The sequence below is a fragment of the Harmonia axyridis genome, chromosome 7 (genome assembly GCF_914767665.1).
Source record: "Harmonia axyridis chromosome 7, icHarAxyr1.1, whole genome shotgun sequence".
Classification (NCBI taxonomy): domain Eukaryota; kingdom Metazoa; phylum Arthropoda; class Insecta; order Coleoptera; family Coccinellidae; genus Harmonia; species Harmonia axyridis.
Window position 1 is genome coordinate 22,841,109 of NC_059507.1, and position 17,660 is coordinate 22,858,768.

Consider the following 17,660-nt stretch of genomic DNA (forward strand, 5'->3'; position numbering starts at 1 on the left):
AACGAATAGGGTTATTCGTTAAGGAATGAAATTTCATTATATTGATGAAAAAGTACATTGTATCAAAGAAATAAAGTTGATGATTACCGTTCTTTATACAATTAACAATTTTTTTTCAGTGGGGGGTCTTTGAATTTGAAAGAATGATAATGATGAATCAAAAAATTACAGACATCGAGACGAAATGATAGGTAGGTCTTTAAAAAGTTCTGAAATAGAGTGCTTTTACCTCTAAACCAAGCAGATTTGGACAGGCTCAGGATATGTTTGACTGACTACTTTTTTACTTACAGAAAAAATTACAGACAAGCACATATACAGGTTGTTGGTGAATAAGTACGACAACTTCAGGGGGTCATTTTGCAAGAAAAAATAATAACAGTTTGCTATAGATATAACTTTTGTTCGTAAATTTTTCATATTCCATGATATTAAAATTTTTCTTTTTATTTATTGACTTATTGTTCTGGGACAGGTTGAGGTATTCAAATGAAATTTGGCGTGTTTCATTATTGCGAATTTAGTATCATGTAATTAAGAGTTTTATGTTCATCATTGGTAAGCATATGTAAATGATCTCTTTTGTTTTGGAAAAATGATACACCACTGTGATATTTCTAGGAGAAAATCATTTTTGATTTGCTCGTTCAATTTGTGCCAAAAAATCTTTCGCATTTCCATGAGAAAAAAATTAAAAATATCTACTGTCTAATAATAGATCATTCATTAAGGAAAGGAAAAAGACCTAAATATGTTTCATTTTTTTCATAGAAATGGCGCATTAAATGAAAAAACGGACACGAGACTTGTTCGCAAAAATTAAACGAGAAATTCAGTTTGAAATATCTCAGCGGCGTACCATTTTTTCCAAACAAATGAAAGTAATATATAATAGTAATTTACGTAACAAGTCCGGAAAATAGGGTTTTTTTGAACGAATAGACAAAATTCCAGGACGAGCGTAAGCGAGTCCTGGAAGTCTGTGAGTCCAAAAAAACCATTTTCGGGCGTGTTGCGTACAATATTTTTTCGGCAACCATGTAAAATAACACTATCGCTGCTGCTTTCCATATTTTATTGCGATTGTGATCAAAAAACATGCAAATTTTTGACAACTAATTTCATATGAACTGTCAGCCGTTATCTCGGTTGCTATGGATTCTATGATTCTTTTCCGGCCTAGTCCGGGAAGTAAGTACTTTCCGGACTAGGCCGGGAAATGCTAATTTCTCAAAGAAAAAGCATCCGGGAAGTGCTCACTTCCCGGACGGTTGCCGAAAAAAAAGTTTTTAAGAAAAACTTCGTCATCTCGTATCTGGGAATACGAAGCATTTGTGAAAAAAGTTATATAGCAAACTGTCATTGTTTTTCATGCAGAATCACTTGAAATTTGTTGCACTTATTCACTAATTCATATACCCTGTATATGACTTTGTCTTGAAAATTTTCTTCTTATATTTTTTCACTTTCGTCTAGTCGAAACTGTTAAATTCAAATTGTTTGAGACTGATTCAAAGAGATCTTTATCCCAAAAAAACCTTGGGCACTTTCTTCGAAAATCAATTTCCCATGGATCTTTCCACCTATCAACCTCACCGCGCCAGTAACAAACACTATGCATGTGAAACAAAAGATGACACCCCTCGGGGGTTTGAGGGGTTGACTCGGTCACTTCGTCAACGTCCGACTAATTCAGTCATCGACATAGCCAGTATCAGACACTGATCTGATCTGCCAAGATCGAATGACAGTGGTTGATCTCAATTGATACTGATACAGCTCCTTTCAAAGTTTACTGTGAAAATCAAGAAGAATATTCGGATTTGTTAGAGAATTTCGAGCCTTTTGGACTGTCCGATCTTAGTGCGTTTTGTGGTGAAGCATGGTGGTTGTTTTTCCTGTAGGAAGATGTGGCGAGTTTCCGTCTTTTCCGCTTTCGTTGGTGTTTGTTGAAGAGGATTCTGGAAAATGTGCCACCTGAGTGATTTGTCGCAGAGCTGTATCTTTCGTACGGTAAGTAGATGATTTCTTAATTTTCACCTTTAACGCAGGAAAAATAAGAACGAAAGGATGAAAACATTTTTTTTTTTGAATTATCATTTCCAACAATGCTAAACGTTTGATTATGAAGAAAAAAGAAAAGTAAAAAAAAAAAAAAGAAAAACAGTAGTTTTTGCGCGTCTACTTAAATTCAATTTCATGTAATTTTCCTTCAATTGCAAATTACATGATATAAAAACAAAGAATTATCTACGTGCTAATTTCAATAAAATTTCCTTCATCAATATTTTGAAACAATTATCTTGAGAAAACGAATGAGCTTACTTGTAGGTTCAATTTTTCTCTTTCGATATATGCATGCCATTATACATATACCGGCACTAAATCATGAAAGAATATTATGCACTCAAATTGGTCTGTTTTGACGAAATCTATTTTTTTTAATTGAAATATAAAAATTTTCAAAAATAAATGTAACTTCATGCCCGTCCTTCCACGTTGTATTTTCTTGCATTTTAGCTTCTTCCACTTATTAACTTCCATATTTCTATCTATCATATTCCATATTGATTCGCTACTCTACACCTACCTCAGATTTTAGGTAAATTTTCAATTACTGGTTATTCAAAATCACAAAAAGTGATTGTTATTCATACAAGATGTTTCAAAATTCATGATTTCGAGGGCGTATTTTTCTAGTTATAATAGACTTTTTTTCTATAAACATGTGTCCGCAATCGCTTCGGTACCGAATTACAGAGCGTTAAAGTTTCAAATTTTTTTTTAGTTTTTCTTTCATAGCCTTTCAGTTTTTGAGATACACATATCAAATTCAAAATACGGTTACGTTTTAGGATTTACATCTTCCAGTATGCTGAGTGATTGTAGCTACAAGGAGATTTTTTTCTGGAGTCAAACCATTTTCGCCTCAAACTTTTTTGTAGTAAGCCTCTGGTGGATTCTAACATATGACATGAATAATTTATTTTGTTCATAAATCTTTTGTAATTGTTACGCATCATTATCGAGAAAAAAGTAAAATCATTTTTATAATTCGCTTCATTGATTTAAAATTTTTAACAATCAAAACAAAACACTCTACGTAATCGTTTTGTGATCTGAATTAGAAGATTCCTCAAATATTACCAAAAAAATAAGAAACCAAATTAACCTATATTTAGAATTTGATCTAAATATGTCAAAAAAAAAACCCGATCTCTTTTTTCGAAATAGTAAGATATAACAAAACAGATCAATGATATCTTGATTTGTTCTCGAGTTAAAGTGCAAGGCGTTTCTGAAAAATTACTGTTCGAAATAATTTGCCATATTTTGATTTCTGTTCGAGATATTCGAAAAATTCTAAATTTTTTTTTAGTAGTTTTTATGATTTATATGATATGATACTTATAACAGAACAAAGAAATCAATTACCGTTTAAGATATACAGGGTGTTTTCAAAATAGACGTGAACCTTGAATGAGGTGTTAGCATCTTTCATTTGATGTCGATTGAGCCATATTCACCTATTGATAACCGAATAGCAACAGTTTTCGAGATATTTGAGTTCTTGTGTTTTTTAAAAAATTTCTTACATTACTTCATTTTTCGTCAATGTGTTGTTCTACGTTGATAAAGGATATGATATGTATGAAAAAAGCAAAACTATGCTTAATTAGATGTTGAATAAGAATCAATATGATTTGAAAGTTGATATATGAAGAAAAGAATAGTAAATTCCTAACATAAATTTGCCTGCAACTTGCGAATTCCACAACTAATGTTTGACAAAATTATTCAAAAAACTGTCGAAATCCTTCTTTATTTCTTGAAAAAGTTTTCGTTAGAATGTAGGCACTAGTTTTATTTCAGGGAAAAGAAGCAAAAAAAGGAATGCACTAAAGTAAATATTTTTCGTTATAATTAAACTCAAAATTTCAGTAAAAAATGTATTCATAAATTATGTTTGAAATAACCTCCACCATTCCTTACACAAGCACGTGCCCTCTTTCTAATTTCTTCAGTTGTTACTTTCCGCCTAAAATTTACTCTCAATCTTCTCGGTGCTTCGTCTGTTCTAACGGTGTTAGATCCGAACTTCTCGCTGGCCACGAAAATAACCCAAAATTATAACCAAATTTAGTCAACGTAGAAAAAGTTGACGAAAAAAGAAGTGAGGTGAATAACCTTTTTAAAATCACAAGAACTCAAATATCTCGTAAACGGTTGATCTTTGGTCATCAGAAAATATGGCTCAAACGACAGCAAATGAGTCATACTTACACGTCTTCCAAGGTTCACGTCTAATTCGAAAACACCCCGTAAAAAGGAGAGTTGGTGTTTCTTAAATGGGACACCCTTTATATTTTTCAACGATGTTTTTTACCCGCAAATTTGTCGAATATCGTTGCGTTTTTCAAAAATGTAATCCGTTTCAAAGATTATTAGTTTCTTCATTTCATTTGAAAAACACCAACTATCCTCTATATCTCTAAAACGATAATTCTCATTAAGTGGGACACCCTTGATATGACGTGATTAAGATTATACAATAAGAGACACAAAATGAATTAAATCTCGAAACAAATGAAAAATATTTATATCTAAGATCAAAAAATGGAACCGAAGAGCTCAATATCTTTTGAACGGATGAAATTTTTTAAAAACTGAAAACGGATGCTTTTCGAAAAATCTGCGGCTGAAAAACTGCGTTGAAAAGTAATTTATTTCTATGATATGTTATGAGTACCTACCATATAAACCATAAAAATTACTGAAAAAATCGTTTTAGAATTTGAGAAAGAAACAAGATACAAGGTTATGATCTGCTTTCTGATATATCATTATGTATTTCGAAAATAGAGATCTGTCCTTGAAGATTTTTTCTTCAAGTCTTAAGGTTCTCGAGATGCTTTCAGTGGGCATCGAATTTGGGACACCCTGTACAATTGCAGCTATATACATAATTACTAAGCGAATCATCTAAAGCCGAATCCTTCCTGCAAAGTTATAATCCTTCATTCTCTTGATTTTAGTATCTTATCTTTGAATAAAAAGTTTCAATTGTGATTAATCAGCAAAAAGCCTCTTACTTGAAACTGAAATGAAATGATATTACAAATATCAAACAAGAAACAACACAAGAAAGTGAGTGAATAATTCACTAAAAGATTCGTAATTTTTGATGATAACACTCTCTCTTATAACTCCTTATTTCGAAGAGGTGAAATACATGCCATGTAAATACTAGATGATTACCTAAATAGTATAGTACCTATATTTATATTTAATAATAATATAATAATAATAATAATAGTAATAATAATATATATAATAATATATATATATAATATATAATAATAATAATAATATATACTATTTCTACATTCATGCAAAAAACGAAACTTTATTGAACTATATTTAGTGGAAAAAGAAGTTCTTTATTGCACTAGTGCAATAAAGTTTTTATTGCACTCATCTGTCATTCTACTTCAACGTGCTGTCACCAATTGTTCATTTACTTTCAACATTGAGGGTAAAAATAAAGTTTGAGTTAAATTGTTCGTAACGTATTAGTTTCTGTTTCAATGCAAATCGATATCAATAATAAAGTATTCAAGTTGCGCTTTTCATTTTCCTACACCTAGTGCCGCACCTCAATAAATCACTTTTTGCACTTGTAGCATAAATAACTATTAAGCAATGACATGGCATCACAGGAGGTGAATCCCAACTTCATCCACCTAGAAAAAAGTTGCAATTTCTGAAGGTTATGTTGTCAAGCTTTGCTACGTTATTTCATTTATAATAACATCAACTTTTAGTTGTTTTCGATTTAATTATCATTTGTTCAACACTTTTTCATTATCGCTTACATCTTGCCATTTCTAAAATAAATTAACGATATTCGAAAAATAAATAGGTACATACATAAACATTTTTCAATACCCAACCTACATACAAACACAAACAGACATAATATCCTGAGAAGAAACAAAAACTATACACAACCACCAATTTCCACACCCATAAACATAAAGGAGCATTCATAGGTGAAAAAAAAATTGAGTGTCATAACTTTCTGCACAAAGCAGGTGAGACGGCTTCCCTACCTTCGGCCATCATTCCTGACGACAGGGTGGCCTGGGAGGCCGAACGGGAGGCGGTCCAGAGCGACAGCATCCCTGCCACCCCCGTCATGGAGACCAGCTACGTTCCCAACAACCCCCAGTTTGGGCTACAGCTGGAATGCAACTGGATCCCGAGCCCCTCGGTAGTACAGGTGAGTTTTTCACCGGATACCTCATTATTCTTTATCTTTGCGATAGCCAGGTGTTGAAAACTAGTGTAGAATCGTGTTTATTTTCGGTGTGTTCCAAACATAGCAAGAAATCTTTATAAAATCGGTGTTCTGGGAGATTTTCTTTTGATCTTCGCATTTGCCGACAACCGAAAAATAGTGTGGAATGAATCTAGTGTTATTGTTTCAGTGTTTTGCAAAAGCAGTATCAAATAGATGCTGAAATATATCAGAAATCCGACTTGTAGGGAGATTTTTCTTTGATCTTTGAAATTTCCGACAATAGTGGGGAGTCATTCTAGTCACTAGTCTCTCTAATTTTTTCGAGTGTCTTCCAAACATAACAAGAAATCGTTCAGAAATCGGTCTTCTGGGGAGATTTTTCTCTGATCTTTGTTGTCGATAACCGAGAAAAATTGTGAAATAATTCTAGTGGTATTTTTTCAGTGTGTTACAAACAGCATAAAATAAATGCTGAAACATCTCAAAAATCCATCATGTGAGTAGGTTTTTCTTTGATATTTGAACTTGCCGACAATCGTGGGGAGTCATTCTAGTGTAATTTTTCCGGGTGTGTTCCAAATATAACAAGAAATCATTCAGAAATCGGTCTTCTGGGGAGATTTTTCTCTGATATATGTTGTCGATAACCCAAAATTATTGTGAAATAAATCTAGTGGCCTTTTTTCAGTGTGTTGCAAACACAACTTTGAACAGATGATGTATTCACTCAAAAATCAGTCTTCTGGGTTGATTTTTCGTTAATCTTCGAAATTTGCGTCAATCGAGGTCATTTTAGTGCAATTTTTTTCGGCTGTGTTCCTAAATAGCAGGAAATTGGTTTTCTTGCTAGATTTTTCTTTGATCTTCGCAGTTGCCGTTAACCGAGAAATAGTATGGAATAATTCTGGTGTTATTTTTCTCAGTATGTTGCAAACATAGCATCAAATAGATGCTAAAATCTCTCAACAATCGTTTTTTTGGGAAGATTTTTCTTTGTTTTTCGCAGTTGCCGATAAACAAGATGTAGTGTGGAATAATTCTAGAGTTAATGTTTTCAGTGTGAAGCAAACACATTATCGAATAGGTTCGGAAATCTCTTCTAGAGAGATTTTTCTTTGACTTTTTAATTGTCGACACTCGTGTGATGCCATGCTATTGTTATTTTTCTTTCGGTTTACAGCAGCAACAGCAAATTGGCTCGTCTTGTGCTGAAGATTTTGGTCCTTGGCCTTCAGGTGGTAGTGTGGATAACGATATGGCTTCGTTTTCTCTGCCTCTGGATCTGGATCCTTTGCCTAGTCTTTTTCCTTTCTCGCCTGCAGCTTACAAGTAAGTAGAAATTCTTAATACAAACCCTAAATTTGGGTAGAATGGTTGGTAAAAGAAAATACTCAAGTCACTTATAATGTAATATATAAAGAACAATTTCGTATTTTAGAGACCTCCCATAGTGATACCTATAGAAATTTTATATTTACCACTATGTTAAAAAAACGAAGATTTATCAATGGAATACAAAATACATAATACTTATCAAAATTTATTGTATCGCCTTTGAAGGTAACACGTATAGCCCAGGTATTTCTGGTTTTTACACTCCAGTAAGGAAAACAGTGGAGCCAATCTAAGAAACTCCAGGACTTTTGATAAGTTATCAAGGACACTCGAAAGATAAAGTTTAGATCTTGAAATCTTGAGCTAAATGTATTTTTAACAGCATATTCAAAAATCAACCTACTCAACAGTATTTGCAATGAATTCTCTTTCATATAACCAACTCAAATTGAATGTTTTGAAGAATTTGAGTTTTTTATTTGCTCAAGGAATATGCATCTCGATAATGAAAAACTCTACAAATCATAGTGGATTATCAAACTTCTTCTCTTAATTTGGATCTAGTCCACTTTGGTTTTAGTTCAACAGGAAAAAAGACAACTAGGCCCAAATCAACGGAATACACTGATATTTCAATAAGATTCATCGAGATTCGTACTCGTGTTGCAAATTCCAAAACTTTTCTTTCCGAAAATCTGTAGGTAACATTTACAACTCTTCGGGGCAGGAAATTCAAAACAATTCGTAATAAAACAAAAAAAAAAAAAACGGAAAAACCTTTAACAAATTGAAATTTGAACAGAACGGAACCTTGTGGAGACCCATCAAGCCCATCTTCAACCTCCAGTTACTTGTTCAGAGAAGGCGGAAAGCAGAGCAATCCTATGCAAGCCTGTGGAGGTGGTGATGTTGCAGATGTCTTACTTTCGCTCAAACATGCTGTTGTGCATCCACATCAAGACCAACAAACCCTTTATCATCCTCAAGTAAGTAGCAATGTAAAGAGAAAACTTTTCTAAACATTATGACAGTCATATTTAACTAGGTAGAAATGTCATCAGTGCTCATCTTTGTTCGGGATTGTTTAAAAATTCATCATGATGAAAATAGTCTTCCTTTATGGTTTTATGTTCAAACTGTCAGTGGTTCAAATGAAGATTATTATACAGGGTAGTCCAATGAAAACTTAACACCTCGTTTTTCCGAATTTAAAATGAAAATGTGGAAAATCGTTCGGACCCGTCAATTTCTGTTTCGAGAAGCAACAACTTTTCCGCCTTTTTTCATCCCAGTAACTTCAACCCTAACGGGAGTGAGCACAACCCCTTGATTTTGAATAAGGATGAAGGGTGTTCCAATAACTATTTTTGAAGATCGTATCGAGTACTATCTGACCCTAAAATTTCGCTTCAAAATATCCATCGATAATGAAATAACAGCGAAAATATTGAAATTATTCGTATCAGACACATTTCAAAGTTAATAGTTGTACTCTTCCACTATTTTACCTGTCATTTCGTTATCGATGGAAATTTTGAAGCGAAATTTCAGAATCAGATATATAAGCTTCAAAACATGCGTATCATAATTTCGGAACAAGGAGTTAAGTCTGGATAGAGATATTGAAGGTTGGGTGACGCTAAATTTGTTGTTGTTCGAAAATTGGATAGAAACGAGTTTCGTGCATTGATAAAACATCGTTTTTATTGGGAAAAAAATACTGCTCAAGCAAAGAATAAGTGTTATTCAGGCTATTCTCCATCGACAAGAATGTTTAAAGATGGTATGCTGAATTTAAACGTGGTTGAAGAACCACTGACGATGGTTTGATAGCCTGAATTAAGCAGACGTTTCAAAAACCATCAAAAAAGTCCGAAATGGTTTTGAACGATCGTAAATTAAGATACCAGAAGGCAATATATCTACTGTTTTGTGTGAACATTTGTCCATGAGAAAGCTTTGCGAGTAATGGGTACCGCTCTTGCTAACCGGTGATCAAAAGCCACATCACATCGTACATCCGAACGTTGTTCCGAGCTGTTTAAGCATTCTGATTCAAAGAGAGCATCAGCTGAGTGAAAAACAGTCGATGAAAGCTGACCAAGGCGACCAAAATTTCAAACAACAGCTGGCAAGGTCCCAATTTTGTTGGTTATGCCCTGGATTTATTAAGTGGAGTTTCAAACGAATGAAACTTAAAAACGCAGATGTTAGTAGTAGTCATGATAGTAACCAATCGATGGCATTCAAAAAGTCATGATTCAAAACCTACGATTTCCCCTTGTAGGGTTATTTGAAGACGTTAAGCCTGTACTTTGCTATCCAATGAGTAACTAGAGATGCATTGAAATTGAATTCAAACACTGCAAAAGAAAATGGTGTGAACCACATTAAAAGAATAATTGAACTATTTTCCAGGTTCTGCTCTCGCCAAACAGTGGGGCATACCCTCCCACTTCCAACAGCTTCTGCGATTCTTTCAGCGCAACCCAGCAAACTTCTCCAGCGGCCCTTTTTCCCAGTATGTCTGTCAACGTGTCCATGAATATGACCATGCATCCTCCTGGCTACCATGCTTCTACGGGGCCAGCAGTACCAGGTTACCAGACCATCGCTGATTGTCCACAGGTTAGTATTCGATTAGTATAGGAGAACCTGTTTACAGATAGTGGTTCTTATTTGGTTCATATAAATCTATTGATTTTTTTGGATACAGGTAGCTTAGATTAGACTAACAGAGTCGATTTGGTAGGGCTCAGTCTTTCAGATCTGCCTCCATTTTTAATCTTTTGTTATAAGACCCTGCCCAATCACTCCTGAGGAGATCTCCTATAGTGTTAGCAAATCTGGAAGCATTCTTAGGAGCCTTAGATACCACATCGTGAGGAGTATGCCTAAGTATATGGACCTTATGCAAGTCAGTTCTCAACATTTGTACAGGGTGGGCAAATTTCGATGTTTTAGCACTACAACTTTTGAACCAGAGGAGATAGACAAAATCTGATACCCACTTCTCGATCTCTTTTTCTGAGAAACTAACAAGGGTAGTATTCATTTTTGGCCACCTTCTTTTGTTTTCGAGTTATAAGCGAAAATTGGAAAAATGGCGATATCGAAAAAAATTTATATCTCCGCTAATACTGATGATAGAGCTCTGAAATTGAAACATTATACAGGCACTTTTTTAAGTAGAATCCAGTGGCGTGCTCGTATTTTCAAAGGGGTTTTTAATTACGAAGCTATGACCCAAAGTTATGTTTTTTCAAACGAGAACACTAGATTTTTGTGTCATTTTCTGAAAGCTTGATTTTTCCTGATTTCAAAAATATATAACATCGTATGATTCGGATCAATATAAATAATAGAAAATGGCCAAAAACCTCTTTTCACCTAAGAGTCTCAATATTTCTATGGTTTCAACTGTTGATGAACACAGAAAAATTGAGCTTTCTATAACAAGACCAGTGTCCTTCGTCAATCTGATTATTTCTATGCTTTTCACTTATTTCTACAAAATTCGAATCTAGATATGTTTTATAAATTTTTCATCTAAAAATTGAAATAACGGAGAAACCCCAAGATCGAATTTTTCAATCGAAAGAGTTGTATTGAGATGCATGTATCAGGAGATTATTTACATAGGTCCCCAGAATCAATACGCACAAGTACCAATCCATTTTAAACAGCATAATGAAACAATGTATGATTGAACTCAGCATTTTAATTACGAAGGGACAAACAAGAAATAATATTTAACCTAATAATGATAACAATTGCACAATGCACAGTCGACACCTCTTCTCGATATTTCAATAGATGAATATTTGAAACTGTGTTCGAGCTACCTAGGAAACTTTTTCCAAGTTCGTTCATCTTTTCGAAACTATTTGTATAAAATAAATATAGATTCGAATTTTGTAGAAATAAGTGAAAAGCATAGAAATAATCAGATTGACGGAAGGACACTGCTCTTGTTATAGAAAGGCTCATCAACAGTTGAAACCATAGAAATATTGAGACTCTTAAGTAAAGAAAGGTTTTTGACCATTTTCTGTTAAATATTTTGATACGAATCATACGATGTCATATATTTTTTAAATCAGGAAAAATTAAGCTTTCAGAAAATGGCACAAAAATCTAGTGTTCCCATTTAAAAAAACATAATTTTCGGTCATAGCTTCGTAATTAAAAACCCTTTTGGAAATACGAGCACGCCACTGGATTCTACGTAAAAAAGTGCCTGTATAATGTTTTAATTTCAGAGCTCTAGCATCAGTATTAGTGGAGATATAAAAGTTTTTCGATATCGCCATTTTTCCAATTTTCACTTATAACTCGAAAACAAAAGAAGGTGGCCAAAAATGAATACTACCCTTGTTAGTTTCTCAGAAAAAGAGATCGAGAAGTGGGTATCAGATTTTGTCTATCTCCTCTGGTTCAAAAGTTGTGGTGCTAAAATATCGAAATTTGCCCACCCTGTACAGCATGTACTCGGCTGTATCTTTCTCCAATTTGCAAATCATACAAATTTCATTTGCCGATAAGCCCAATCGTCACAAATGATATAGCTACCGACAGGTATCCTGTCAGCAGTGACACAAATATCTGAAGTTCAGCTCGTGGCAGCCGCAGAAGCTTCTTGGTGTAGGATGGAAAAAATTGCACAAAACTTATTGCTTACGCAATTTTAGGTGTCAGAGGGTGTCTTTGGTTCTCACTTTCCACTTTCTAATCGCTGAGCTGTAATGTTCTTATCCAAGCCCATAGAAGGATTCGAATCCAGCAGATGTTACTTTTGATCTCTTTTCCACAAATTCATCGAGCTTTTGATTGCCTTCTAATGCTACAGTGTCTTGGCACTCATGGGATAGTCACATTGTTGCCTCTAGCCAGTTGCCGTAAGTTATAATAATGGCATGAATGTAGGTAACCCAAAATTTGAAATAAATGCATTCAATGAAGAGCATTACCTATTTGGTGGTGTTTCTGAACGAATGTCAATTATTAAGATATCATTATTAAGATTAAAATTTCCTATCATTCAATACTAAACATTAATAGCGTCTTTGCTGAACATTTTCATTTATATGCCGTTACATTTTAGGTGTTCTTTCATTACATGATAACACTAGACTTTGGCGAAAATCTAAATGGATAGGTACTGTATTTTGACGAGTTTTTCTCGGGCTAAGTTACGAGGTGCGGGGATTTGGTGTTTCGTCCCGAAATCGCTGGTAGACTCATCAGTTGGGTTATCCAGAGATCTCTGCCCAAGACACACCCTCTCACGCCATCGTGGAGAGGTGACCCTGTTGCGTTGCAAAGACCCCTTTAAATCCGTCGGAGCTGAAGTATTGTGGCGGGCAAACCCATAGCGCCATCTGTGAACAGACAGGGTCATTACAGTATCAAACACGATACTCTTCAAAAACGAACGTAAGAGAAAATCTTGAACAAAGACACTATTACTTTATAGAAGTATCCCTTTTTCTAAGAGTCGCTAAGGGCTTGCCACCCTGCTTCAGGGAATGATCGCACACCCACAAATTCGCAATAGCAAGATGTCCCTTCCAAAAAAATTGATCTATCTCGGAGTTAACTGAAGAAGCTCGGACTCGTTTACTGAAATATTTGGCTGGACTATGAGCCACCCTCTATTATCTTTATGTATATGGAGGTATGTATTGCTTCTATATCTTGAGATTCTTCAGGTCCAATGGAGCACCTGCAGTCCCCACCAAATAGCCCCATCTCCAAACAACCATCAAGGTCTTCTCAGTCCCACCTACGGAGGTGCAACTTACTCCTTCACCGCTGACTTCAGGCCTACCACCAACCAGGACATCTACAGGTCCCACCCTCATGTACAAATGGCCTTCCCACCAAACAGAAACGGCAGAAAATCAGCATCTGGTCTGTCCCTTATTGATGACGATTGTCACAAGCCTAACGTATGTCGGATTTGTGGTAAGTTCGGCACTATAGGCTACTAAAGCCATTTGGTTGAGTTTTGGTTCTTGTAGGTAAGAGTTACGCAAGGCCGAGCACCTTGAAGACGCACCTGAGGACGCATTCTGGCGAAAAGCCTTATAGGTGTTTGGATTGCAGTAAATCTTTCTCTCAGGCTGCAAACTTGACGGCACATGTTCGCACCCATTCTGGAGAGAAGCCATTTCGGTAAGTAGCCTAAGGTATACTGTATTTTCTTTGGGAGCCAGTTTAGCCAATTGTTGATGAGTGACTACCACCAACTTACCAACTTTCATTGTTGGGTGTACAAAGTGTTTCATAAGCACAACTAGGTACTTCACAAAATTACATGTGAACTGAGTTTGGCAAACTTTCCAAAAGAAAATCACCAACATTCAACCTTTTTATTTATACTGTGTGGTCCAACAAAAACTAAACACCTCAAATTGAAAATGTGAAAAATCGCTCGGAACCGTCAATTTCTGATTCGAGGGGGGACTTTTCTTCTCTTCACTTCCCCGTAACTGCAATCCCCTAACAGAGCTGAGTACACCCCTTCGATTTTCAATGAGGGGTGTTGCGATACCTCATTTTGAAGATCTTATAGAGTACTATCTGATCCTGAAATTTAGCTTCAAAATTACCTTCGATTACGAAATGACAGTTAAAATAGTGGAAGAGTACAAGTACTAAATACCTTCGAAATGTGTCGGATAAGAATAATATTGTCGAGAAAAATGCCTCTAAATTGTCTCTTTCACTGTTTCCACTGTTATTTCATTATCGATGGATATTTTGAAGCAAAATTTGAGGGTCAGATAGTACTCGATACGATATCAAAATTAACGTTATCAAAAAACGTTGTTCCCTCTCGAATCAGTTTACAAGGGTAATTACCCCCAAGACTTCCAAAATATAAAATATCAGAATTGTCGCCAAGACGAAACCCGAAAATTTTTCCATAAAAATTAACTAATAATCATTCAACTTGTCTTTGAAATCGACACGGCAGTAAAAAATCGGACACTTCAATGATTTATGAGTTTATTTTATCCTTTCAAAATAATTACTCTTATTTTACTACGAGCACGTCTACGGTTCATTGTCTTCTTTTATCTATCCACTTTGTCGCCCCTTGTTTTGCCATCTGTGATTATCCATATCCGAATTTTCAGCTTTCAAGATATATTTTGCACAAAAAAGAAGTAAATCAATCAATTACTCGAAAATCGCTAGATAGGGACAAGAAAGTTAATACGTAAATAATCAAGAGGCTGCTCAAACCGCAAAGAGTGATAATATACAGAGTGTTCTCTTTGAAATATCAAAGTTGTTAGTACTTTTTGACAAAGGCGGCAACACCACAGCGCTGAAAATATTTTAGATTGATAGAGCAGGAAACCAAATGTTCATTAAAATCGTTCCTTCCATTCTCCGTAATAGTTCAGGGTACCAACAACCGCGCCTGTATTATGTATATTTTCAAACTTTACGAGATCGGGCACCCCCGTGGATTCAACATTTGACACTAAACCAAAATTGTTCAGAATCGTGAAAATTTTTCTATAAAATGAATCAATATTTTTTTACTTTTCTTCAAAATAGCAAAGGCAAAATCCAACCCTTTTACTGTTTATGAGTTTATTATCGCTTTCAAGATGTTTATATTCATTGCAGTACTTGAGGTTTATTATTTTCCACTATCTACCCGCTTTGTCGTCGCCCCCTTGTTTTGCCATCTGTGATTTTTGCCCTTGTTTTCGGTTTTTTATACGAAAATGATATCATTTTCATCCCAAAATTTTTATACTGCAGTTATCAAAGAACTGAACTGAACCCAAGTTATTCTCATCGAAAAATTGTCTGTGCTGTGTTCTACAATTTAATGTAGAAATTCAATTCAAATTCCAATTTATTTGTGAAGAAATCAGTTTTGAATTGACTATACAGGATGTTCTTCGGAACAATTCAAGAAATAAAGTCCTATAATATGGGTCCGCAAACGATTTGTTTTCTAGTTTCAGATGCTGAAGTTCAAGTTTTTTCTCATAGCTCCTTACCTTCACAACATATTTAACTTAAATTTGGCATAGATATTCCAATTTAAAGTTTTTATCATGTGATATGCTTATTTTGAATGAAAATCTACAGGGTGATATTTTTCTGGTGAACTACTGGTAATTGTAAATTGTTCTTGTCAAACAATTTTCCAGTTGGTAATCCTCAGAAAAATTCAAATTATTATAAGATTCAGAAAGCTATGATGAATAAAATTAATTAATTTTGGTACTTATATACCCAATTTGTCGAGAAGATTAATAAAGATTCAATAACCTGTTAGAAGTATCACAAAAAAGTAGGACTACAAGAAACACCCTGTACCTCGAGAACAAAGCGTTTGCAGGCCAATGTATAGGACAATTCATTCTATAAATTATTCAAGAAGTCTCTCATTTTTCTTCGTACCTGCAATTTAGGAACACCCTGTATGAGGTAAGAACAATCGAATCGGTAATCAAAAAAATGCTATTATTTCGAGTAATTTTTCGGATCTTCTTTCGGATAACTTCGTTATCAAACCTTTCTTTCTCATATTACAGATATGAGTAAACGTTGTCGATAAAAAATTTTTTTTTTTGATTCCCCCCATAAGAAAAAAAACCACGCCCTTAACGGTCAACGGCAGTTTCGTGCCTGAAAGTACCACTTTCCGCACTTGTCTGGAAAGTAACTATATAAATGCGCCAACAGCGTTGAGTTCAATTTTTTTTTCATAGTTTATAATGATTGTTTCAGATGTCCTGTGTGCGACCGTAGATTTTCTCAGTCCTCATCAGTGACAACGCACATGCGCACGCATTCAGGGGAACGTCCGTACCGCTGCAGACTATGCAAAAAAGCTTTCTCGGATAGCAGCACACTTACGAAGCATCTAAGAATACATTCCGGAGAAAAACCCTACGAGTGCAAACTCTGCTTGCTAAGGTGAGTGCTCCTGGTGTGACACAATTGAATTTTGGTGGCCTCTTTCGGTTCCCTCTTCTAAAAACAGTTAAAACCCTTTCTTATAAGTACAGTTAGAAATGTACATGCTCCCTTCTGGCAAGTGTATTGGTCGTTTCCTTTGATTCCAGAATGACGAGGAACTCAGATTAAAATCACCTTGTTATTCTTGCCTAATCCATTAATTTTCCTTCGATACTGCCATACCAACTTCAAATCTATGGACATGGGAGCTCAGTGCTTTATTAGTAGCTTGACTATAGGAATGGATTGCTTAATTGCTATGTCACATATCTGATAGTTTCTTTCGTGTGGAACCATTACTATGATCTAAAGGTTCCACACCTTGCACTCTGTACTTTTTTGATTAATTAAAGTGAATTGAAGAAATCAACACTTCTACACAATATAATATAACAAGCTGAATCTATATCGCCCTTTTTTTTCAGATTCAGTCAGAGTGGAAATTTGAATAGGCATATGCGGGTTCATGGAGCTGCTGCAGCGATGCTAACCTCGTGACCTGCATTTTGGTCCGCCATGAGACCAACTTGGCCTTCGGAAGTCATCCAACTTGCTACAAGAGCAACATAAAGGTCCCCGGAATTCCTGAAACTACAAATGAGAAGATGACCATGGACGCCTCTTCAAATATTTCATGTTATCCACAACGAATATCTTCTTGGCTGAAGATAGAAGATTCTTTCCTAAAATGAGATATAAATATTGGAGGAAAGGCTGAACGATTGCAGACAATAAAAAATATCGATGTGAATTATATTGTGTATGTTTAAAGGCTACAACAATACTTATATTCAACATGAACAACGATGAAATGTCAAATAACCAAAGATTACCCAGAAGAATAATTGTAAATTCACCTAATCACTAGTCATTTTGTACATAACTACTTTCTCTAAACGTACTGAGAATCAAAGTGAATGTTGTTATTTTTATTATTGAATAAACATGATTTTTCATTATAATTATCAATTGCACCCGCTTCCTTGACTAGGGGCGGATCCAGAGGGAGGCCATAGTGGCCATG

General features: G+C 34.9%; 1 protein-coding gene across 1 annotated transcript; it reads left to right on the forward strand.

Annotated features, from left to right (window-relative positions):
* The first annotated feature begins 1,438 nt into the window (after positions 1-1,438).
* On the forward strand, positions 1,439-17,638 carry LOC123684802 (protein glass). The gene is made up of 9 exons (XM_045624252.1): positions 1,439-2,013; positions 6,096-6,283; positions 7,485-7,633; positions 8,442-8,625; positions 10,058-10,267; positions 13,351-13,606; positions 13,663-13,816; positions 16,406-16,594; positions 17,062-17,638. The coding sequence occupies exons 2-9, from the start codon at positions 6,200-6,202 to the stop codon at positions 17,132-17,134; spliced, it is 1,299 nt and encodes a 432-aa protein (XP_045480208.1). The 5' UTR covers positions 1,439-2,013; positions 6,096-6,199; the 3' UTR covers positions 17,135-17,638.
* The last annotated feature ends 22 nt before the right edge of the window (positions 17,639-17,660 follow it).